Source organism: Cottoperca gobio, chromosome 3 (assembly GCF_900634415.1).
Source record: "Cottoperca gobio chromosome 3, fCotGob3.1, whole genome shotgun sequence".
In the NCBI taxonomy this organism is placed as follows: domain Eukaryota; kingdom Metazoa; phylum Chordata; class Actinopteri; order Perciformes; family Bovichtidae; genus Cottoperca; species Cottoperca gobio.
The window spans coordinates 21,302,669-21,328,477 of record NC_041357.1 but is presented as its reverse complement, the minus strand read 5'-3'; the positions used below and the strand labels follow the sequence as shown (position 1 = coordinate 21,328,477).

At 39.6% G+C, this 25,809-nt stretch overlaps 1 protein-coding gene across 1 annotated transcript; it reads right to left on the bottom strand.

Annotated features, from left to right (window-relative positions):
- Window positions 1–11,972: 11,972 nt before the first annotated feature.
- LOC115028298 (calretinin-like) lies at window positions 11,973–23,091 on the bottom strand. Its single transcript, XM_029461986.1, has 11 exons — window positions 22,896–23,091; window positions 18,942–19,018; window positions 18,512–18,601; window positions 18,154–18,234; window positions 16,977–17,033; window positions 16,215–16,292; window positions 15,037–15,092; window positions 14,891–14,930; window positions 13,952–14,005; window positions 12,709–12,780; window positions 11,973–12,535 (listed from the first exon to the last, which is right to left on the bottom strand). The coding sequence occupies exons 1-11, from the start codon at window positions 22,987–22,989 to the stop codon at window positions 12,410–12,412; spliced, it is 825 nt and encodes a 274-aa protein (XP_029317846.1). The 5' UTR covers window positions 22,990–23,091; the 3' UTR covers window positions 11,973–12,409.
- Window positions 23,092–25,809: the final 2,718 nt, after the last annotated feature.

Genomic DNA, 25,809 nt, shown 5'->3' with positions numbered 1-25,809 from the left:
TACAACATTAACTTTCCCCTTAAAAAGATCCAGTGTGTAGGATTTAGTGGCATCTAGCGGTGAGGTTGCAGGTGCAACTAACTGAATACTCCTCCGCTCACCTCCTTTTCCAAGTGTGGAGAGAAACTACAGTGGCTTCCGGTAACATAAAAACAGGAAAGACCTTTTCTAGAGCAGAGTTTGGTTCGTCTGTTCTGGGATACTAAAGAGGCAACATGGCGGTCTAAGTGGAAGAGGACACGCTCCTCATGTAGATATGAAGGGTATCATTCTAATCTAATTAAAACACGATTCTTAGTTTCAGGTGATTATAGACGAAAGAAAACAGTTATGAATACTATATTCCATTTCTGCCAATAGATCCACCTGAATCCTAAAGCTGAGTTCTCCTGCTCGTGGAGCAGTGCAGGGACTGCCTGCATGTACCAGTATGCATTACGCGCAAGCTTCTGAAGCCCAGCATCCCACCAGCCATATCCTCTATCACGGCTGCATTTACACCTGTACGTTCAGGTGATCAAGCACTATCCCATTGCAATCCAATAACCCAAAACAGACTGACAATCTTCCTCCAACAAAGAAATAACCTCAGTGACCTCATTGCTGAGGTAGTGTGTAGAAATAGTGTATGATCCAACACTTATTACAGAGTGTAACCCTGAAGTCAGGAGTGTCAAACTCCTTTTAGTTCCTTGTTACTCTTTAATCTCTGGAACCTTTGTGGTGCAGATATGCAGCTTTTCCCCTTGTGTGTGTTCTCATGTGGACTTTCAATTGATCATTTTTTTTTTTTTTTCATGTTTTACAAGAATATGGCTTCTCACCTGTGTGGATTCTTGTATGATGATAGGTCAATGATGATTTCTGAATGAATCTTTTCCCACACGTGTTTCAGGAATATGGCTTCTCACCTGTGTGGCATGTGATATGGTGTTCCAAGTTACTACGTAATCTAAAAGCTTTCCCACATGTTTTGCAAGAATATGGCTTCTCACCTGTGTGGGTTCTTATATGACGGTTCAATGTTGATGTCTGAGTAAATCCTTTCCCACATGTTTTGCAAGAATATGGCTTCTCTCCTGTGTGGGTTCTTACATGAGAGTTCAATGTTGATGTCTGAGTAAATCCTTTTCCACATGTTTTGCAAGAATATGGCTTCTCTCCTGTGTGGGTTCTCATGTGGATTACCAAGTGACCATTATTTCTGAAAGCTTTCCCACATGTTTTGCAAGAATATGCCTTCTCACCTGTGTGGGTTCTCATGTGGATTACAAAGGTGACCTATTATTTCTGAAAACTTTCCCGCATGTTTTGCATGCAAACGGCTCCTCACCTGTGTGGGTTCTCATATTTGTCTCTAGTGATGATGTATACTTAAAGTCTTTTCCAAATGTGTCACATTTTAAAGGCAGTTTACCTGTGTGAGTATCACAGTGCATCTCTGACAGGTGAGGGTTGTCTACATTGTTACTGTGACTTGTGCTTTCGTGATGTAGATTATGTTGATGTGGCTCTGCAGTTCTAGTTGAGCCTGAGTCTCCATGCTTGCCTTCCTTTCTGATTTTGGCTCTCAGCTACATGATAGTTGAGAGAGAGGAGCTGGTGGTCACTTTCCTCATCAGTAGGAGTCAACATAAAGGTATCAGTCTCCTGCTTCAGTACAAGCTGCTCTCCCTCCTGACTGGTGCAGAGTTCCTCCTGCTCCTCTTTAATCTGTGGAGGTTCTGGGTCCTCTTGGTCCAGACTGGAGTTCCTCTCCTGAATACAGAGCTGCTGGTCAGAGAGATCCTCCTCCTCCTTACAGACATGTTGCTGTGGGAGCTCTGGAGGGACAGAGAACAAAAGGAATATGATACTACTGCAGACATGCGAGCAAATTAGTACCAGTAACGCAATCTATTAAAACACAATGGGTTAAATATACATCAAATTCCTCCGTTTTCTGTTATTACGTTTTACTCACCTATCCTGTATAACTTTATTTCGGGTTTCCAAACGACATCCAGCAGTCTGCGCTGCCGGTCGATCTCTGCCTCGTACTCGACGACAACTTTCTGAAAAACTCCGAATATTTCTTCAGCAGCAGCATTTAGTCGCTCGTTGACAAACTCTCTCAAACACTCAACTGAAGACATTGTTGCTTAACTAGAAGTCAAATACTCATCCACGCAACGACTACAACATCGTCTCCCTGCTAGTTTCATACATCCAGAGAGCTGAGCTAACACTAATAGTGCCTGTACTGTTTACTTCCGCTGTATTCTTCTTCTTCTTCTTCTCTTCTTCTTCTTTGGTTTTACGGCGGGTGTAACCAGCGTTAAGATGAATTACTGCCACCTACTGTGTTGGAGGGAGAACTAGACTAATAGGTCTTCAACATAGGGGTTGGTGGAGGTACTGCAGGGTTCTCTTGTGTACAATATGTACAGTAAGGGTCCCTGCACACGCTACACCAGTTTGAGGGTCCTTGGCCATAAAAACGTTGAAGACCCCTGATCTAGGATTAATTAGATTTAAATCCCCAAGGAAGCACAAACATGATAGAAATGGTCTGAGGTTAATTGGTCAGTTGGAAAAACTTAACTTATCTATTAACCTTGGAAAAAACCTTCACAAAGATGGAAACTTTGTGTTCGTAAACTAAACCTGATTGAAAATATAAACCAGTTTTCTGGTCTATTCTTCAGTGTTGAACAGAGAACACCGAGAAAATAACAATAACAATTATAAAAAATAAAATATTGATGATAATATGCCCAAAACTCTTTTGTGTACCCAACACTGGGCAAATGCATTTATTTTGCACCAAATTATTTTAAGGACTTGTGGCAAAAACTCTCCATGGACGCATCACAATCAGAATCCTTTTTATTGCCATGTAGGTACAAGGAACCTACAAGGAATTTGCTCTGGTGAGTGAACAATTAACAATGTTATACAAAATAGAGACAGTAGAGACAATGTACAACACACAACACAAGGACAGCCGGCTGAGCAGTACGTTAATGTAACGTGTAGAGGGGGGGAGGGAGAGACAGTGTCAGTGGGGGTCTCTGGCCTTGTTGATGAGGCCAACTGCAGAGGGGAAGAAACTGTTCATATAACGTGAGGTTTTGGTCCTGATGTACCGCAGCCTCCTGCCGGCAGGGAGTGACTGAAAAAGTATTTGTCCAGGGTGGGAGGGGTCTGCTGCAATCTTACCTGCACGCTTCTGGGTCCTGGAGGCGTACAGGTCCTGGAGGGATGGCAGATTGCAGCTGATCACCTTCTCCGCAGAGCGAATGACACACTGCAGTCTGACCTTGTCCCGGTCAGTGGCAGCAGCGTATCAGATGGTGATGGAGCAGGTGAGGGTGGACTTGATGATGGCAGTGTAGAAGTGCACCATCATTGTCTTTGGCAGGTTATATTTCAGCTGCCACAGGAAGTACATCCTCTGCTGTGCTTTTTTGATGAGGGAGCGCTGGGATGATGGTGTTGAAGGCATAATTGAGGCAGAGAGGATCCATGGTTGCCACTTGACTCAGTAGTAAATTATTTACATCACTTCTCCATTGGAGAAATTAACAAACAACCAAACTTAGTAGCTAGTGCCAATGATTGGGCAACACACTATTTAAAGCATAAGTGTGTTGCAATATCGTGACAGTGGTCTTTTCAATAATAATATGACAAAGGTTTATCGCCATGTCTGATTTAAAGCCTGAAAGTTGGCTGTCCAAGTGTTCATGTGAGCTAATTGTAGTGACAGACTTTAACGGCAAATACTTTCTTATGGGACGCTTGATGCAGAAATGATGCCATTCCTTGACAGTATCATTCTGCACTTGTCGGATTTGTCCACTCGAGGGCGATGTCACACAATAGACATCGCAAAACATCATTATTTGAGTTGTAGCTGCTTTTATAGCTGCTCTATGCGTTTTTATATGCCAGTGATGTTCACCCAGCTTGAGATTGTTCTAGTTTCTAAGTTGATTATCTAATTCTATGATGACATCCCACCTGCATGTAGGTCAGATTTTAGGTCAGAATATTAGGAGCTCATCATCACTACTTTACTTTTCCTGCCCGAGCAAATACCTCCACCCTCCCACCAGATGGAGACCTTCTCTTCATTTCACTGCAGAAACCTCACCAGCTCTTACTGTTTCTTGTCCAGCAGCTTCACAAATGAGAATGTGTGTTTGAAATACAAAAAACTAATTGCAATTATCAAAGCGTCTCAGTCACTGAAATTATTGTTAACACTGTTATCTTCCAGTGGGGGGTAAAATATTTTTGTTTACGTACTGTAAGTGTGTGTTTACCTGATGTTAAGAGACTACCACTGCATTAGGTGAAGATGCCAGGCACTTTCAGAGTCATACAGGTTGACAGGAACATCATCCTCACTGTCGTTCAGTCTGTATCGAAGCAACAGTGACCTGGAATAACATTAAACAGCCGAGCCTGGAAGTCCATGAAACATTTTCCTGAAACTAGACAGACTCACTGGCATCCACTACAGAGTGACAGAGCGGGTCACACACTTGGCTTGCAACATGGCTGCCAGTGTTTGGAGGAGATATGGGGGTTTCAAACAAACCCATCGTGTCAGAGAGAGCTCACATTCACACATGTAATGTTCAAAAACAATCGTTTGTACCAATGTACCATTTACAGTTTCTATTGTTTAATCTTACTTTTTGTTTTATTATTTCCTATGTGCAATAATGTGAATTCAACCATTCAATCTGTCTTATGTTATATTTTGTTCCGTTTACTGTAACTTACTTCTCTATTATATATATTTTAACTTTCTTACTGTTGCCTCTTGTTGTTGCACTATCTCCTTTGCTGCTGTAACACTGGAAATGTCCACACTGTGGGACTAATAACTAACATGTTAAACAACATGCTGCGTTTTGACCTTTGTTTCATTAATAGTCGAGGTTGTAGCTGTATGGTTTTGCATCTCAATCATTCTACATTTGTCCTTAAAGCTGGGGTAGGCAACTTTTTAGAAACAAGTAAGCCACATTTTTGAAAAAAGTCCTACCTTCCCCCAAAACACATGACAGAGCACTGCCAGAGTACTGCTGGATGAGTCCACGCATCGTTTGTATTGCTAAGGAAATTTGTCACGGACTCAAATATTACAAAACCAGTGAGAAGCACAAGCAACATATTGCACAACCCCTCATCATATCATCAATCTATTGCACAACCCCTGCTGCCTAAAGCAACACTATTTACATTTTTAATTGAGGTAGGCACAAATTAGGTTTTAAAGAGGTTGAGTTTACATTGTGGTACTTTGTATCGTCTGCCAGAGGGTAAGAGCTCATACTCGGTGAGGAGAATATGGGATGGATCACATAATATTCTCTGTGCTTGCCTGAGAACAGACCGCTCATATGTCGCTATCATTTTGACTCAAGGGACAGGTGTTCATTCCTCCCCTCGACCTTCATGGCTGTTTACGCCAGAAGAGCAAACTTAGATTTCAACTGTACAGAGAGAGATTGCTGATATCCCATACCTGTCTATGCTCTCTAATAACGTGTTTCCACTGCACGACTCGACTCGCCTCACTTTTGGTACTTTTCTCTATTTAGTTTTTCCTCTACAGATAGTACTCACTGTAGGCAGGGTGATCAGCTGATCGCCTGCGTGAAACTGTTGTGACGTCATCTTTACCGGGACTCTCGCTGAATCCTTTCAACGGCAACTAAACAGATGAACGTCTGCAGTGTATTGTGTCCGGTGTTGTTTTGCAGACTGGTTGAGCAAATAATAAATTGCGGTCGCTATAGACGGTATCGGAGTTTCGGGCTTCCGGTGGGATCGCAATGCATGCTGGTGGGGCAAGCCTAGAAAAGTGAGCACCAACTCCACAAGGGCCGCCATATTGGATTTCTTCTCTACGTGTTTACATTGTATTTAGCTTATTCTTCAAGCGTGTTATAAACAAACCTACTACTCTACAATAAGTTCTGAGTTTCTTATGATGAGGTTCAGATGTGGAAAGTCGAAGCTTTGAAAGTATTTTGCGGCAAGCGGAATTTAAAGGTTTCAGGAACAAAACTGGAGCTTATTGCCAGGGTGTTTGCTTCATCAGAGATGGGCATTGAGGAGCAACCAACAGCTAACGAAAGACTTTCAATCACAGAAAAAGAAAAGATTAAGCTTTTGGTTATGCCGAGTGGCGTTTCAGTGCCTGATCCCTTGACATTGCAGGATGGCTGGGTCAATGAAAACAACAGCATGACTTCTTGGCCGCAGATATACCTCAGCGATATAACATTATTTTTAATGTCTGACCACCCAGGGAACCAGAGTTTCATAAACGAACTTTGAACGAATACAAAGAAGGCAAAGCATTTAGACTGTTTGACTCTGGCTGGTTGAAACAAATATCTTTCAATCCTCTCGCAGATTCTGAGTATTGCTTTTTGAAAGCAAAATGTACTCATTCAATGAAAACTTCCCATACGCCACATTGGGCATGGATCTTCGCAGTCAAGAAAACTGGCGATATCATAAGTGCTTATTGCAGTTGTGTTGCAGGGTAAGCTATTATAAATATATACCTAACTTGTGTTTGTTAATTATTATAAAACGCAATATATAGAAAGTGCATTTGTCAATATATAAATCAAGTAGATAGACTGCATACCCCAGGTCGAGGGAATTCATTTGTTGGTTTTCCTTGCATGACATGCTCACTGCAAATCCGCGAAGATTTCTTGGGCTCCCAAGACTTCCCATTGTAACCCTGTCTCTTTACAGCTTTGGTCCATGCTAGCCTTCTGTCATTGTTCTTTAGTGCTGTTGGAAATGGAAATAGTTCGAACAGGGGGCTTGCAGTCGCAATTTTTGTAATCGTGAAGCTCACAATGAGATTCTGCCCATTTATTTAGCTTTCTCCCACTGTTTGAACATCCTTTCACCACACAATGTCGGTGTCCAAATCCCATAACTAGAAGAGCGATGATTACACACTAAAAACTAGCCAAATACAATGTAAACACGCTTGAAGAATAAGCTAAATGCAATGTAAACACGCTTGAAGAATAAGCTAAATACAATGTAAACATGCAGAGAAGAAATCCAATATTGTAGAGTTGGTGCTCACTTTTCTAGGTTTGCCACACCAGCATGCATTGCGATTCCACCGGAAGCCCGAAACTCTGATTCCGTCTATTGACAGTAGCCTACCTTGGTATTTAAATATCGTGGGTTTTTTTGTAGGACGTGCCCTCACGCGATAATTGTCTCTGACCAATCAGTAGTCTGCATTGTTTTAACGTCACCTTCTAGTATCGGCCCAATTCGCTTCGAACCTCGACCAACAAATGTACCAAGTAGCCTACTATTCACAACTTTCACGAATTGAAAACCAACAAAGAGCAAGTGGAGCAGTGGAGTAGAGCCGTGCTGTGCCATGCAGTGGACATAATACAGTCTGGTAGAATAACGTGTAAGAAGACACCTAACATTATCATAATGAACCTAAACAACGAACATGGCTATTATTATTACTCACAGCTGATAAGATAGCATGTTAGTATTTGGAGATGTTGTCCTGCCTTGCAGAAGACACCGGTCAGGCACATTATGTGCACAGGCAGATGTGCGCAGATATGCCGTAGGCGTAGTAGATGGACAGGTAGGCCATCCAATGCATTCCTGCAGGCTACTTAGAGAGCTTATTACATTCCTGACACAGCCATGTATACCAGATTTCTTTTTCTTTTTTTTGTCAGAGCATTTCATTTATTGATTGCTGTTGTAAGAGAATTTCTACAAATCTGACTAAAAAATGCTTCTAAATAATGGCCTACACTCGCTTTAAACTACTTTGTGGAAAGAAAGTGATGACAGCATAATAACAAGAGCAACAGCAGGTTGAGGAAATGTGGATCAAACAGAGCAGAGCTGTAGGCATTAAAATGAACGAGCAGCAGGAAAATAATGAAAACTGATAAGAGAGTTTTATGACTGTAATGCTGACTGACATCTCACATAACTTAGGGTTGAACAGGTTTCTTTAATACCCATTGTACAGTATAAGTGTCTGCACAAGTGCATCCTCACTGTTATTGTTGCTTTCCTTGTTTGAAAACATCTACAAAACTCCATTACTTGACCTTATGATGACATGAATATGTTCTATTTTCCAACACACATTAGTCTAAAATATATCTATGTCACCTCTCCACCCACTCTTGTGAGGTTATAGGTTGTGTGACAAAATACGTTATTTTACATATCAATTACAGTGATAATACTTGACACAGTGTGGGCTTATTCTGGATATCCTCCTCCAACAGTCCCTCACTGTGGTTCACTTTGTTTTCAACAGCAGCTCTCAGACATGTTCAGTCATACATTTTTATTCAAGGGATTAGATTTTAACAAAACAAAATTGAAAGAAGTGCTTGCCTTTTGTTTGAGTTATATCAGGTTGCAATGCATTCAGCTCGCTGTTAAAAGACAAGAAAGGAAAAAAAACAATATATTGGAAATTCTGTTCCTTGTGTATCTAATTTTCTCCAGGTGCAAAAGGCTCATCAGGTCTCTTATCAATTAAATAAAGGTTCAGGGAATCGATTGTTTTCAGTTCTGAAGAATGAGACACTTTGCCAGCTGTGTAGAAAAGGCAAGAGCATTAGTTTGGGGTGTATTGAAGAGCTCTCAGGCTCAATACTTCTACTAGACAATAAATACATTGATACATTAATGTATTTATTTGAGACAGAGGAAAAGGTTTTGAGGATATTGCTGCCAAAATTGTGTTGAAGAAGGACTAGGACCGAGCTACTGTTTTAATATCCTTATAGTTTCACTCCTGTATATATAAATAAAGGTATACAGTCCAGTAAGTCTAAACCCGGAAATCAGCTAAGCGAAATATAAGAATGGAACAATCATATGAAGAAGTGACTAAACTGTGTCTATTATTTCTGTAGCCTGTGTGTGTGTGTGTGTGTGTGTGTGTGTGTGTGTGTGTGTGTGTGTGTGTGTGCACAGCTGTACAGAGGGTAAATAACAGAGGGACTCTCATCTGTCTGTTTCCCTCATGTGTCTCATTGCTCTCACTAAGTGGGACTGATGTGTTTGAAGGAATCAGAGCGGATATAACATTTCCCCCCTCCCATGTTGTCAGCAGTTAGCAGCGTTTCCCTGTGTGCATGTGTGTATTTCTGTATGTGTGTATTTGTATGAACACATGTGATTTGAACATTGAACATTTGCTGAAGGAAGTAAACCAGGGGTGTCCAAACCTTTTTCACTGAGGGCCACATACAGAATATATATATAGAGATCTCTCTCTCTCTCTCTCTCTCTCTCTCTCTCTCTCTCTCTCTCTCTCTCTCTCTCTCTCTATATATATATATATATATATATATATATATATATATATATATGATGGGCTGGGCCACTCACTCGAGGTGATGTATATTGGAGGGGGGGGGGGGCAGCCTCCATCACAACTTTCTATTCATGAGGTTTCATTTAATTTATAACAATAAGGGTTTGCAGCTCATTCTCAAAACAGGAGCCTCAGATTGCTTCTTAGTCAGGATGGTGATCCCCTTCACAGCCTTGTATAAAGGGGGGGGGGGGGGGGTATCTCAAGCTTGTTAAACAAATAAGTTATTGGGCTTGTTAACACATCAACTAACGTTAGTTAGAAAATGTATATAAAATAGAAAACTTTAATTGACTGAATTTATAGAAAACTTGACCTTACATAGATACTGTGTAATATATGTTTTAACTCTCCTATTCTTCGTGTGCAATCACGTGACAAAACTGTGTGACGTAAGCGTGCGACGCCATGTTGGATGATATACAAATAAAAAATGTCGTCTAAAGCGAACAACTACAACAATACAACTCCGACTTCTTCAAAGTATTGTGACTCTCTGGAGTCCTCTGCAAAGGCAAGATTCAGAGGAAAAGTCCAAATTTGCGGCCGTGACCCGTACACGCTAAAGCCGTCGGATTATATTGAGGATTTAGATTCAGTTACCGCCGATTGAATATCCGGATATTGTGAACTATCTTCTGCTATAAACGTCGTGGGCAACCAACGCACAAATGAAGGCATACAAGAGCTTAGATGCTTATAATGTCTTTGTTTCTGGCTGGGTTGGTAGTCTTCTTACCAAACCACTGAAAGATGACAGGGTGCTCGTCCATGCCCGTGTAAATCACTCTCGAGATGCACCGCTCAAGCCGTGGTTTGTGAGTGAGAAGAGCGCCGATGTTATCCTCGCACACTGTGATTGTATGGCTGGAGTAAGTGAAGCATGTTCTCACATTGGTGCTTTGCTTTTCGCAAGTGAAGTAGTCTCAAGAATAAGCCAAACAAAAACATGCACAGAAGAAAAGAGCGAATGGCTGCCTATCACATGTAAAGAAAGTGCCTTATTTACCAGTCAGCGATATGGATTTTACCTCGGCCAAAAAAAGACAAAAAACACTTGGTTGTGAGGTGAGAGACGGCAAAACAGGTCAGGACAAGTGGAGGCTCCCAAGTGTTACCAGGATGAGGGCAGAAAGACACACCACACCAGAATTTCTTAATTAGTAATAATAAGAACAGCGTTGCACAGACTCATCATTCTTTGTGTGTGGCGTCTCATCAGAGGAAACCTTTCCAAGCTCCGGTAGAAGTCGGGGAGGGAGAGAAGCTGATGTTGATTCTTCAGGGAACTGTCGTATATAATTATTATTATATACGTTCTAGTTCTAGTTGTAGTTTGAACACCCCTGAAGTAAACACTGTGTGTATGTGCATGTGTGCGTGTGGTTGCTGTGATGGTGGTGGTGTGTGAAGGGTTGTGCTTTAAAGATAGTGAGTTTAATTAAAGATGAAAGAGCTGATTATTAATTGATGGAAGGTAGACCGTTCCATGATGCTGATGTGCGGGGGTGTGTTGCCTCTCTTTCCTAAAGAGAAAACCCATTTGTATAGACTTGCTTTTAATGTGACGCCTTTTGTCTGCTTTCATTGCTTTTATTGCTTTTTTCTTTTTCTTTGTATTTATTTCATTGACATTTTTCATTCTTGTTTTATTCTGTCTTTGCGTCCTTTGTCTTCGTGTTTTAAATGTACCTTCATTTTGTCTTGCTTTTTCTTTTGGCCTCACTGTTCAGCTTTTTGTTGTTATATTGCCATGGACCCTGCTTTCACTTTTCCTGTCAAATCACTTTATAAACTCTGCTTTTAAATGTTGCTATATGAATAGAGTTATTATTATTATTATTATTATTATTATTATTATTACAAAGAAAGTAATAGAAAATGGCTACATCTTTGAGTAAACTAGGACAGTATATTAAAAAATAACTTAACTTCCTTTGTAATTTCAGTCAGTTAATCTGTATATAATCTCAAATAAAGACATGTTGTAATTCAGATGATAGAGGTAAATATATTAGAGAATATGTTTTGTCTGGTGAGATGTGGAAAAAGGCATATTTCAATTATTTAAATGTGCAAATCTTTGTTGTATTTCCTCATGGCAGATTTATATGAATGTGGAAGAAGTGAGACAATCATCTTACTGTATTTATGTTGTGCCTGAACTGTCAGCTTGTCTCACTCTGCTCATTTCATCTCAAAGTGCCACAGAGGCTTCGGAGACTCTTGTATGAAAAATGGAGCAGCACAAGCTTTTTCTACATCACACTTTCTGTTACCAGGAGATTAGAAAGTGAAGGTGGAGCACTCTGGTGAAGGCACTCTTGCTCTGGGCATCTGTACTTGAGCTGTAATCTTCACCGGAACAACACAACTCTCCGAGTGTGGGAGAATTATTATTGCACAGAGAAAAGACTAAACAAATTTCTCACAGGTTGAGGCGCTGATACAGGCTGAAATGATTCCCCTGATAACGGAGGTGTAATTGAACATTGTTGAGATGAAGATATGATTATTTAATGCAAGTGAATAATTGGGACCAGAGTTGTCATGTTATGTTTATTCATTCTCTCAGTAATATCTTTGAAAGAACAGTACAAGCCTCTTTAAATAAGATTATATCATAGAAATAGAAATAAATAGAATAAATAAACAGATGCTACAGAACATTTTCAAATTCATTAGGAGAGAAACATATAGATATAATATTAATGTAAAAAAATGCATATTAAAAACGGGAAGTCAAATAAATAAATACACACTATATTCCTGTAGTCATTGCTATGGCTATTTCACTACAGAACTGCATGTCAAAAAAAGAGGAAAAACTCAGAGGGGTACAAAGCTAAAATAGCAGGGCCAGCGGTACACTTTGTGCTCTCAGGAGCACTTTTGTTTTCACTCTAAGTGGTGTAGCAAGGTTAAGGGTCACACATGCACCAGGTTACATCAGGAGGTAGGAAGGAGGAGGCGGTGGAGGCAGGGAGCTCACAGCGTGGAGTCCCGGCAGAGGAGGATCTCCAGCTCAGTGCGGTACAGTTTCCCTCCGTCAGACAGAGCCATGATGCTCTTCTTGTACCCCTCCAGTCCTTTTGAGTTCGAGGGGTCCACGTCCTGATAGAAATGACACAGACGCATAAAATCAGTGGGTGCAAAGAGTACTTTGGATGCTACAGACATACAGTACAGGGCAGAGGCATCTCAGGCAGCTGTTCCATCTCAGCTCTATATTTGGCAAGTAGAAAAGTAACTTGAACTGATCAATCAATGAGCAAACTATTCATTACCATTTTGTTCTTGTCACAGAGGTCCTTCAGCAAAGCATCCAGCTCCTGCTCATCAATATACCCGTTACCATCCTGGTGAAAGAGGTGACACAAGAGGTCTGAATTATGCAGAGGAAATAATAGTATTTTATGTAAAAAGAAGAATAACACTGTGTCTCTATTTGCGTTCTTCCGTACTTATATTTACTATTTTGAGAGCAGAAGTGTGTTTAAACAAAGTTTTGTGCACTATGAGTACCTGGATGGTGTATGTCATAACGGTCAAAATGTTTAGTGCAACGCATGGATGTATGAAGAGAAGTGGATACAGCGTTGGAGGCGGCTCCTGCTCATTCCTATGAAAGTTGCTCAGTGGCGCATGAAGCCAAGATGGCTCGACTGCCGAGAAAAGGGAGGGGACCAACAAACTGGCTGCCAAGGAAGCTGCAGCGGTCGCAGTTGCTCCTATTGGACACTACACTAAACATATGTGTTTTCTTTCTCACTAAGTACCACTATAGATTACTGTTGTCGCTTAGAAGCCAACAGTATGTTTATTGGGTTAATTCAGCAGTAATGATTTAGTACTGTGATCGCTAACGTGATTGCGAGCTAGCTAACAGCGGCGATTGTCATTTTTAGTAAATTAACAACAGCCGTATTCAATTTGAGAAAGCACTACCCAAGTAAATACATAGTGTACACATGTAGTAACATGTAGTAACATGTTGGCATTCTAATGTGGGCTGATGGGAATGCCATTAGTTATGTTGGATAAAGTCCTGGATAAGTATTTGACCTGATGGTTGTACTACATAAAAAGTCAGGGGATATCCAAAGTTATTACAATTAATCCTGAAGGTGACATGAATGTTTGCACTCAATAGCCAAAAAATGTCCAAGGAAGAGTCATTAAGATTCATCCTCTGGGCACCATGAATGTATGTACAAACTTTCAAAAATAATTTGTGAAATAAAGTGGTGGATCAACTGATAACGCCAGCCCCAGTCAGCTAGCATGACTAAAAACTATACAACTATACTAGTTATGAGAAGTGGCATTAAGTGGAAATATACTATCAATTTAAAGTGCATGAATAAAACGCAGTGTGTAATTTAATTCAGCCTCGTAGAAAATCTGGAAATGTTACATTTTAAAAACAAAATGGCTAGTTTACTAGCTAACCGTATAGCAACAATTAAACACATAATGCATATTATGTAACAGACATATTATATAAAACAGTTAAGATGCACTTTTTACCTTATCATAGAAGGTGAAGAGAGAGTCGAATTCTTTAACTGTGAGGCTGATGCCCTGTGGAAGAGAGACAGAGAGAGAGGGCAGTGGAATTGGTTTGAAACTCCAGGGTATTTCTAGAGAGCGGTAAAAGCCCTATAAAATCCAGAACTGATATTAATCCATGCAGATTATGATAACTAGGACTAGAGTTGAGTTAATCCTGATCAGACTAATCCTCTGTCAGAAATGAATTGTTGATCTGCTCTCACACGCTAGCATGTGTGCATAGGAACATACATGACTAAATACATGTGGGAGATATATGTAGATTATTAATGAAGATTATTACATAGCGCTGTGTATTCCCTGAATAATGTCTTTCAACTAAGAATATACATGAAACAGTCAAATAAAATGAGCTACTTTTATTTTAAGATGCAAATTAAAGTCCTAGATTCAAAATATTATTGTTTATTAATTATCAAATCGATTCAATCGAAAATAGAAAGCTGTTCCCAAACACAAAGAGGAGCCGATCACGTTTTAAAATAAATGTTATGCAGTAATATCTCTTTCCTAAAGGATTTAACGTAAGTAAATACGCATTTGTGTCTTTGCCCCATATGTCCATTCAGTACTGTGATGACAAATAATCCTTTTGAAGTGAATCTAATAATGTATTTTACTAATCTCCAGGTTTCTCTGGACTTCAGTTGCGATAGTTGTGATTTTTTACGCATGAAGTCAATTTGAGTGTAATTTTGTTTTTGTTAGTTGTTTTAAAGATTCATTTTGGGGCATTTCATGCATGTATTTGATGGAGAGCATCAGCAGGGTAACAATATAGAATAAACAGTCCGGCCAGCCGGGAATCAAACTGAGGCTCAGGGCATTTGCACCCATGTGGTAAACACGCTAACTATTCGGCTATCGGGTTTCCAAATTTGATTGTAAACTTACCTCAAACTTCAGGAGGAAATTCTCCTGGACTGGCAGCAGCCTGCAGTAAAACAACAAGGAAGGTTTAATCTTGATAGCAATCTTTAAAAGAGGTTTAAAAATTAAGATCCAGAACAAGGTCAAATAAAAAGGGGAGACAAACTCACCTCGCCATCTCGGAGAGGCCCAGCTTACCATCACCATTAAGATCAAACATCCTCAGCTGCACAGAAAGAAGAATTTATTGGGAGGAAGCTAAAGAAGCTCTTAACCCAATTTCTACTCTGAACGCACTCTTAAATCATTAGCAATAAAAAAACTTGATTAAAATACGTTTGTTTTTTCTGTCCATTCAATTAGACGGAGAATCAGAATAAAAACATAACAATAAATAGTCTTAGAAACACAAATATATATAACAGTTAACTCACATCAATTAATAAAGTGATGCTTTAAAACACTTTGCATATATATATATATATATATATATATATATATATATATATTCAGCCTCATCGTCACTACTCAGAATATTTACAATTTCTGAAGAATCTTCAGAAAACAGTATCTTAAAGGTCTGAATTGTATATTATGTGTCGATAATCAATACATGCATTATAAACTGATTGAATCATTAGAAAATCAAATAAGAACGGTATTTCTCTATTCATTTCACTATTTCCCGTACAGTAACATTTCGATCCCCAGTCCAATCCAGTGGATGACTATTTTGAAAAAGCTAAAAATATTTCATATGATATCAAATCAAATCAAATTTATTTATATAGCCCAATATCACAAATTATACATTTGTCTCAGTGTGCTTTACAGACTGTACAGGATACGACACCCTCTGACATGTGACACCATATGTTGACATGTATATGTAATATAACATTTCATGTGAAATTTAAATACAGTTTAAACGCTAATGATGTACTTTAACAATATGATTAATAGAATAAAATGTGCCGCACGGTCGGTCGGCCATGCTTGTTTAAAAAGTGGTTGTGGCTCTCTATGTTGATTTACAGATATCTCTTTCACAATGTAAGTCAAAGGAAAAAAGTATTTTTGGGCTCATGACGTGACTGACACGAAAGTTGTAATTCCACGGTTTGGCCACTACAAATAATTGCTTCAAAGCCTATTAAAAATGAGTTAAAGTAATACAGTGGAGTTTTAAACCTAAAACCAGTACCAGTGTATCCATGTCATTTTTATGTAAATATGAATGAGTAGGAATTTTTCTAAATATTTTCTTCAGCAAACTCTTGACCTTTAAGTCTTGCAGTTATAATTTGCAGAAGTAGGACGAACATAGTCCATGTCTAATAATACTCACAATTGTCTGCGTGTACTCATTGAGCTTCTTGTCATCGTAGTTTCTGTTAGCCTTCTTCAGCAGGTCTGACAGGAAACCCTGCAGAGAGAGAAGCACGACCACCGTCAGGGATTGTATGATGGGTAGTTAGCCGTTGTGATTAAATGAAAGGTGTCGGCGTCTATGTGCAGAGCTCAGGATGTGAAAGCATGCAGAGTATTTGTTTTAAAAGGTGCTATGTGGTTTTGTTTTTCACATAACGGTGATTATTTTACATGATAGAGAGCATAATACACATCTGCAGGTTCAGAGTAGCTCCCTCAGTAGAGACATTAGCACCAATTATACCACTAGCATGACACCGAAGCTAATCATCATCACCTCAACCAAGGTCTGGTTTGTTTACAGTAATTACAAAACATAAATATGCACATGCCAATATGAACTACTTACTTTCTGTCTCTTTTGTTTTGATATTATACAACTCTAAACCTCTGTGAGACTGCTTAGTGCTGTCAGAGCAGCTGTGTCTTTAGCTAGTAGTTTATTTATTTGCACTAAGATACAAAATACAATATACACACAAGCATGCATAAACAGTAGTAAAAACAAAAGAAAACAAAGAAAGAATAAGTACATACATGTACAATCAACTGAAGCATCTTGCTATAAGATTTAGGATTACATTTCTTTACTGAAGATTTACAATTTACATGTGGTCAGTACTTCAAATTATTCTACATTAAGCAGTTTTCTCACAGAGTTTGGCATATTGGCTTTTACCTTCAACTCATTCGACTCAATGTATCCACTTCGGTCGGTGTCATACCGCCGCCAGGCCTGCAGGAGAAGAGTTATAGTACTTTTCAGAAAATGTGCTACTTTAACCACAATGACAGTAAAAAATAAACAAATATTCTCAACATATATGATCTGATTTACAGAAAAAGAGACCATAAAGAGAAATGACAGAGGTGCGACGATGTCATCTAACTTTGTGTAAATATAGAATTTATCAAAGCCCTTATCAAAGATGGATACCTAAACCCCTCCAGCACTCACTGCCGTCCCCCTGCAGAAAGCTGTGCTCCATTCATAATGTATGTCCTGTCTGAGAATAGCTTTTACACACAGAGCGGCCTGAACATCACACCACTGAAAACCCTCCTTAGCTCCAGTACACCAAATGTGCATATGTGCATCTTATTTTCACTCACAGTGGAGCTGGTGTTTGATGCCTCGCCGGTTTCTCTCTAATTATTTCAACATATGGAACCGAATAGGACGTTTGGGTTCAAACATGCTGTTGTTTTCAAGGCATTAAATACCTGTGTAAAACATTTGTTTAAGGGTTAGTCCTACTACCTATTTAAGATTGGAATTAATGTTTGTTTTAATAGCAATTATTACACTGTTCATTTTCAGTTCATGTATTTCAAAGAAGACCATGAAGTCAGCTTTATGCTATCAGGGATGAATCTAAAATGTAGCGCAGTCTCAATTACGACTTCTAACGTTTTTGTCCAGTCAAATCGTCGAGGCTGCAAGTTAACACTTTACACCCTAACTGGACTATTTCCACAAGAAACAGGCGTCCTAACATGGCAGAGAAACTAAAGGAATCCTGAGGCCGCTGAACGTGTGTCCCACAGGATGAGCTGTGATGGCGCTGCTGACTTGAGGCATTTGTGGAGAAATTTCACAGCTGGGTAAAGTTAAGCAGTTAGTGAGTTAGCAATGTTTTTCAACAGAAACAGAGAGAACGGTCACAGTGGCCTCTTGGGCTGTCCATTGTAAAATCCATTTACCATCTTTACCATCATTAAATTGAATCAGATTTGATGAGTGTGAGAGGTTGACAGAGCAGATCTTATATAGAGAGTTGTATAACGAGTGCTCATTGCGTGACACGAGGTATGACTATGGTAAAATAGACAAATACAAATATATACAAACTTACAGCCATAAACTCGCTGCTGGATCCCACAAACTCTCTGAAACAGAGCAGGAAGTTTTCCTCTGTGGGCAGAATCTGAGCCAACTACAGACCGGACGATAGAGACACAATGATTATTATTCCAGAGACTTATATTTTATGGTTTAGATTTGTAAAGACAGGAAACTTTTCAAATGTATTCTTCATTTATACAGTACAGTAGTTATATCTTGGCATTTTTTAAATTTCATTGGATAGATTGACAGTGTCGATACAGAACAAAGGTTATTACATGCGACAAACGAGTCAAACCAGGGCTGTTGTGGATATATTGTATGTGTCTTAACCCCTACACCACGAGGACGCTAAAGTCAGTTCTCACCTCTGACATCTCAATTCTCCCATCAGCGTTCTTGTCAAAGTTGGCCATGAACTCCTTCATCTTTTCTTTGAACGCAGCATGTGTAGGATCCTGCTGACCACATACAAAGATCAAAGAGATTTATGATTGTGCTGTCTTAAAATTAAACATATATTTAAGAGAAAACCTTAAAAACTACCCAGACCAACCCTGTCCCCGAGAAATTATGTTTATATTGGGAATAATTTGAAATGGCAACTCAGTTTGTATGAAATGTGATGCCACCCAGATAATGAGGAAACGTTAATGTAGATGTTGATTATATCCATATTTTACTCTATCAAGTGATAGATTGAAAGTGGACTGAACAATTAGTTGAGGAAAATCAAACAACTTTTTAACTTTGGCTAAGTTTACCTCTGTAAGTTTTCAGAAATGTGCACACACTCACCACGCCAACTCCTCGCCTTGCAGTCTCCAGCTCTTTGAAGAAGTTCTCCAGCTCCTTCCCTTCGATGAAGCCGTTTCCTGCAGAGCACCATAAGAACTAAATTAGTTTGGCACAAATGTTAGAAAGCTTTTAAGTCGCCTGAAGCTTTGTTGACTTTTGAAAAGTTTGATTAAAGACTATGGAAGTGGATGAAAGATTAAAAGTCAATGGGGGTCTTTAAATTTTGGACGGCAAACCTCCAGTGCTCGTCCCGTCTCAAGTCGTCTGTGATTGGATCCAAGTAAGCAGCACACTGTAAACGGCTTACTGTTTGAGTATTTGGTTGGTTTAGCGCTGAATTCAGTGTACAAGTCAATCAGGTCGTCAATATTCATGTCTTGAGTGAAGCCTGGAGCCCAACAACGCTGGGAAATAAGATTAATACGTGATATATCCTCTCTACACAAAACTTAAAACTTTTAATAGACTCACTTTGATGAACTGAAGGCTCGCCACACAAAAACAAGCTTGTGTCTTGAGAATATGCTCTATTCATGTTCATAAATCGAGTGCCAAATTGGCATTTCTTGTGTGTTGAGATTCAGTGATGTGCTGCTACAAGGAAAAAAACAAGCCACAAGAGTCCATTATAGCTGAAGTGAAAGCAGTCTAATGAGTTTTCCTGCCTAAGAGGGCGAAAGTGTCCCGTCTGATTGATGCTTATTGGGGCATTCTGTTACTCTGTGCGGATCTGTTCGTCGACAGTCACATGAACAGGGATGATTTTAATACAATAATTTACTCAATTGGTTTCCGTGCAAGTCAGACAGTAACACATAGGACATTCAGCGCTCTCTTTTTAATCATAAGAATGAGTCCCATCTGTCTACAATCCCAGCAGGGGGTAGAGGGTTCATGCCTTTAATCCTACAAAAAATAGACGGTAATAAAATTGTTACTTCAATTTAGTAATAAAACAAATCTACAGAATAAAATGCAGGGATTCACCCTGCCCCCTCTTCATCTCTTAATCTCTTATCCTCTCATCTCCTCTCCTTTCTGATCATTTTCTCCCTCACCTCCCCCCGTCCTCTCGTGTCCCTGCCCTGATTCATTTGCAAACGGTATTTGATAGGTGCACATGTCACCATCTGTGCTTTGGTTGAGCTGCTGTTTATAAACAAATCACTGCAGGGATGCAAAGCTTTGGGTGTGGAAACAAAGCAGGCCGAGGCAGTGACTCCTTAGTTCAGTTTCAATTTGCTTTTATTAGTCAAACTTATAAACTGATAATAATTTATTGTCATCAGTTAGCATTCAGACTGAGTAATGGCTGGATAACTCCTTGTTGGACAAACAATTGCATTCTGTAAAGCTGTGAGATATGAAATTACAATCTGGACATAAACAATATCCCTTATATCATTATATATTTACAACCTATTCTTTATGCTTAAGTCTGAGGACAGTTCAGGTTTGACAAAGAAAACTAGAATCACCGCCTCGCAGTTGTATGCCTCCGCCAACATGTTGAGTTGCAGTTTAAATCCATGCCTGTCCAAAATGTCATAATTTTATATTTTTAGACAATTGTGTGAAATTGTCATAATTACCGAAGAAATTCTTGAGAGGCGACAGCTGCTGTGCAGAGTTAAGTGACCTCGACCTTTGTGAATGTTTGTTCCAAATTTGAAGGAATTTCCTCGAGGCGTTCCTGAGATACCGCGTTCATGAACATTGGATGGACGAACAACCCAAAAAACATAATGCCTCTGGTCACGGCTATTGCCGACGTGGACGCATAAAACGAATAAATATAAACTTTCTGTTAAAGCAATAAGAAATTGAATCTTGATCAACATAATAACATACGGATCTTGAGCAGGTATAATGTTCACCATTTTAAGTCAGTAGCATGTTGCTAACTAGCACTAAACACAAAGTACTCACCGTTACAGACTGGTCTCCTCAATTATTTGTAAAAATTAGACATGATGTCCTATATTTCTAATCTGAATACATTACTGAGTATCTCTGGTTGGGAAAGCGAGGAACAAATGAACTACGATGAAGTATGAGTGTGTTCAGATCCTGTGACTTGTAATAAAAGCCCACGTACAGTAACTGTGTTCCCAGTTCATTGGGGCTCACTGTCAGAGTTGAGTGGCAATAGAAATCTCAGCTGCCACACGGAGCGCACCACTGCACACTGCACGCTGAGCAGATGCAGCCTTCTCCTTCTCAAAACATTTTCAAACACAACTCAACTGCTGATTGCTCAATGGCACCTCAAAATGACTGAAAGCAACAAAAAGGGTAACTAAAAAGAAAACCATTTTAACGTGCTAAAAGTGTTGTTTGTTTGTTGTCCTTGTTTTCCCTGCAGCCAATAGAAGCTACGGTCCAGTCAGTCACTGCTGTGCTGCAGCTGTGGTCAGGAACACAACTGCCATAACGCTATACAGCCAACAAGCCATCACCAACGCGTCCCTAGAAATAAATTGTTTCATTTTAATGAGACTATTCCTTAAAAAAAGTGTGGTACCTGTGCCAATACCAGTACCCTTAAAGTGACACTGATATCAATAGAGTACTTCAATTGATACCTTTTTATTCCTACTTCATTCTATATCTATAATGTGAATAGAAGCATTCATTTGTATTAGCTTGGCACCACCACTCCTCACGTCCAAATAATTTTTACAAGAATACATTTTGAAATGTGAAATTGTTAACATTTTTAAATAAATGTACAAAACTGTACAATGAATTATAACTGTTAACTTAATGAAATACCCCATGCTCAATTTCGCCACACCACAGACTGTGTAGGTTGGAGCTGCTGCGGTAGTGGACCAATCACACGTCGTATTAAAGTGAAGAACGCTTCGTGTGATTGGCTACCAGCAAAAACAAAAAGATTTTCTAGATCTGGGTACAAAAAGGATCAAATACAAGTATTTTTAGACTGGAGAAGTTTCGATACTACTTGGTGCTGGGATATTTTTGGTCCATACCTTAAAAGGTATTGAGTACCAATACCTTTCCCTAATTGCTATTATAAAAAGTACAAACCTCTTTTCCCCTGGATCAATCATTTACCATATTTCCAGAATAACATTTAAGAGGAGTTTTAGCTTTTAGCCAGCAAATATTTGAGAAACAGAGAATTATTGTTGTCTTTACCTTAAAAATGACAAGAATCGATTAACAAAGTAGCACACACACACACACACACACACACACACACACACACCACACACACACACACACACACACACACACACACACACACACACACACACACACACACACACACAGATTCATAAACTCCTCCCAACAAACTCCAGTAGAAAACCCACTTCATCCTCTCCTCTCTCCCACCTTTTCAATCTCCCTCCCCCTCACTCTCTCCCTCGCACTCTCTTCCTCCCGTTGCATCCTTTATCCCTCCCCCATCTCTCCTTCACTCTCTCACTCTTCTACTCTTTCAGCTCCCTCCCCCTCCCCTCTCTATAACTTAACTCTGACGGAGTCTTATTGAATTTATCCCATCATAGTCCAAAACCAGCCTAGTTGAAATTACAGAAAATGCAGCAATTCCCAATTTAAATTATATTACAGGACGTTATCGCACATAAAAGCATTGAACATTATATTTATATCAGACGCACCAAGACATAAAAAAGTAAATTGTAAAAATTAGGACCGAAATAAAAGCTATTTCCTACATAGGTCTTATCTATTTCCAATAGGCTCGAGCGAATATAATACATTTATTTACAGTTGTGATATTACTATTTATTTAGTCATTATTTTTAAACAAGCAGGAATGTTTATTAAAATAAGTAAGTAAGAATTGAACTCTCACTGGAAAGAAAATTGTATTTTGCAACAATTATATATTTAGCTGCTAATAAATACTGATTGATCCCTCAATTAATCCCTCAAAAACTGGTAGACACGCGCACTAACCGTCAGCGTCAAAATGTTTCCAGATGTCGATGAACTGCGCCGCAGTGATCTCAGCCAGGTGCAGGTGGGGCGGCTGCTGTGCTTGAGTTGCCATATCTGCAGTTTCTCCCTCCTTTCAGTCGAGTGTAATGTTTAGAGGTAAACTTTTCCCGGTGTAGAGCTCCTCGGTACTGTGGGCAGCTCCTCCTCAGCTGAGGCTTTTAAACCCCCCGTGGCGTCCGCGCTTCTCCTGCCCGCCACACGGGGGCGCGTTCAGCGTGAAGAGAGCCTGCAGGCAAGAGACCAATTACAGGAGGAGGTAGAGGAGGAAGGCTCTCCTGGGCTTTGCATATTAGTTACCATTAACTGCTCTCCTGACTGCTGGTTTCATAGCAGGATCATTATACATCATCCAACCCTGCTGCTCCCATGAGGAGAGAATCACATCAAACAATTTAAATCCTATAGCGGGCGCTCTGCTGGCTCCAGTGGATCTTGTAGGATCTGTGTCCTCCCTGTCTCTTTCAATACTATAGCTCTCAGCACTGTCAATTATCAAATAAAGCCTGCATAGATTAAATATCCCATCCCAGGGGCCATGACACCTCAGGAGCGCTCAAAAAAAAAAAAAAAAAAAAGTGCATCTTATGCTCCAGTGAGGGCCACATTTTCTTCTTCCTTTACTGCCTCCCTCAACCTTTCCCACCCTCCATCATTCTTCCTGGCCTGCGGAGGTTGGAGGGGCACTTAGTCTCCTCAGCCAATCGAACCCATACTTGGCGTAAATCGCAGCCGCAGCAGCAGCATCAGCAGCAGCATCAGCAGCAGCAGCAGTGACTGTTGTATGGCTACTAAATCACCAACATGCCTTTTGTTCATTCTGCAGGATGAGCCTATCTTTTTCTCATCTTCCCCTCCTACTGTGGTGCATCTCCAGTTTGGTCCCCACACGCTGGTGTGAAGGATGGGTTCTGTGGTGGGGGGATGGGGTTCAAATGGAGAGGATGAAGAAGAAGAAGAAGAAGAAGAAGAAGAAGAAGAAGAAGAAGAAGAAGAAGAAGAAGAAGAAGAAGAAGAAGAAGAAGAAGAAGAAGAAGAAGAAGAAGAAGAAGAAGAAGAAGAAGAAGAAGAAGAAGAAGAAGAAACAAAACAGAGAGAGAGTTGGAGAGAGAGCAGTTAATAAGTGTGTAGGATAAGTGCATAACTACTGTATGTGTATGTGGGAAAAGAGAGAAAGGGATGGAGGCTAAAAGAGACAGAGTGGGAGAGATATTTATAGGGATTTCATCGTAAAGCCTAAACTGTATGAATAATAAGTAGATCATTTATAGGTTTGTTTGCAGTGCTCTGAGCGCTCTCTGTTAAAAGCGTTGGTGTTGAAGTGATGACATGAATAATGGAGAGGTGTGGGATGTGAGCGGGACAATGATGGAGGGACAGAGATGTTAATGGAACTCTGATCACCTTTCAAATGTAAAAGTGTCTCATGAACTAACGTATAACACATAAACGTGCTGCACACACATTACTGTATGTGCACATGTTCACAATACGAATTAAATGTACATCGATGTAGCGTTGGTTTATATGCATACATTCCGTGAATAGCAGATTATGGATAACTACGCAATCCTGTTAATGCTGAATTAAATATATCATCTGCAATTTACTAAAATGGGCTTAATGTAGATAATTAACATGGAAAGGGTAAGAGGGATGAGAAATGCAACAAATATGTAGCGTCTTTGGTGTTCGGCAGATTTATGCAGGATCAAGCAAACAAATCCTGCTTGCGTTTATGCATAAAAAGAACAGATTATATCAAAAAGAATAAAAACGATAACCTATGTCCTATGGTAAGAGTGCAGACTTAGTTAGAGTGTGTTCTGTGGCAAAGTAAACTGAATGAAACATTATTGAAATGTATTCTCATTTAATTGAAGACAGACAAGTTACTGCAGTTTGAAACTGTTTGTTAATGTTTTTAGTTATGGATGATTATTACCTCCAGTATGTGCTGCTGTTTCACCACATCTGTCCTGCTTTAATCAATGAAAGCCATTTCTCCAACACCTCTCTCACCTCCCATTACTGTAAGTAACCAAAAGTGCAATCGAAGCTTTAATAATGAATACAAACTGATTTCCCCCCCCACCCTGTGTAAATATTAAGGTTGTATTGATATATTCTGGCATTCATTTTGTAATGACTGAAAAAAGATTTGTTTTTTTAGTGTGTTTAAAAAGTAAAGCTCTTTTGTCATAAAGCCCCCGAGGATGAGATTACTATTCCTTTTCTTACAGACACTGAAATTATTCCAAACATAACGTGATAAGTAATGTTTTTAAAGAACACAGCACCAATTGCAACCTTTTGAGAAGCAAGTGTAAGGCAAAACATTGCCAAAGGTTTGGTTTAATTTTGTGTGTATCCTAGTGAAGTTTATACGATAAGACATTTGGAAAATGTACGGGCCAAAACATTTCATTAAACATTAGTGTCCTCTAAATAATACAGATGCAGCTGTAAAACTGCCTTCCTCACGAACACTGATGAAACCCTGACAAAACTGCACTTCACAAAGTGAGAAATTATATCTCACAAATTAATCTCCACTGTGTGTGTGTGTGTGTGTGTGTGTGTGTGTGTGTGTGTGTGTGTGTGTGTGTGTGTGTGTGTGTGAGCAGCTGCCCAGTGAGCCTCTCACTGATGTTTGCGTGCACTGAGTTACCTCCAGCCTGCAGTCATGGTTGAATCTCTCTGTGCCTCGTTCTGATATCTGATCAGCAGCAGCACGCGAACTAAAGAGATGACCCACCTGGCAAATTAACTACACCTGACATGTTACAGAGAGAGCAGGCATGGAATAAAGAAAAGAAGAGTTTCTAAAGAAGAGAGGAAAACGTGCTGCCTCTTATTGATCACTTATCCTTTT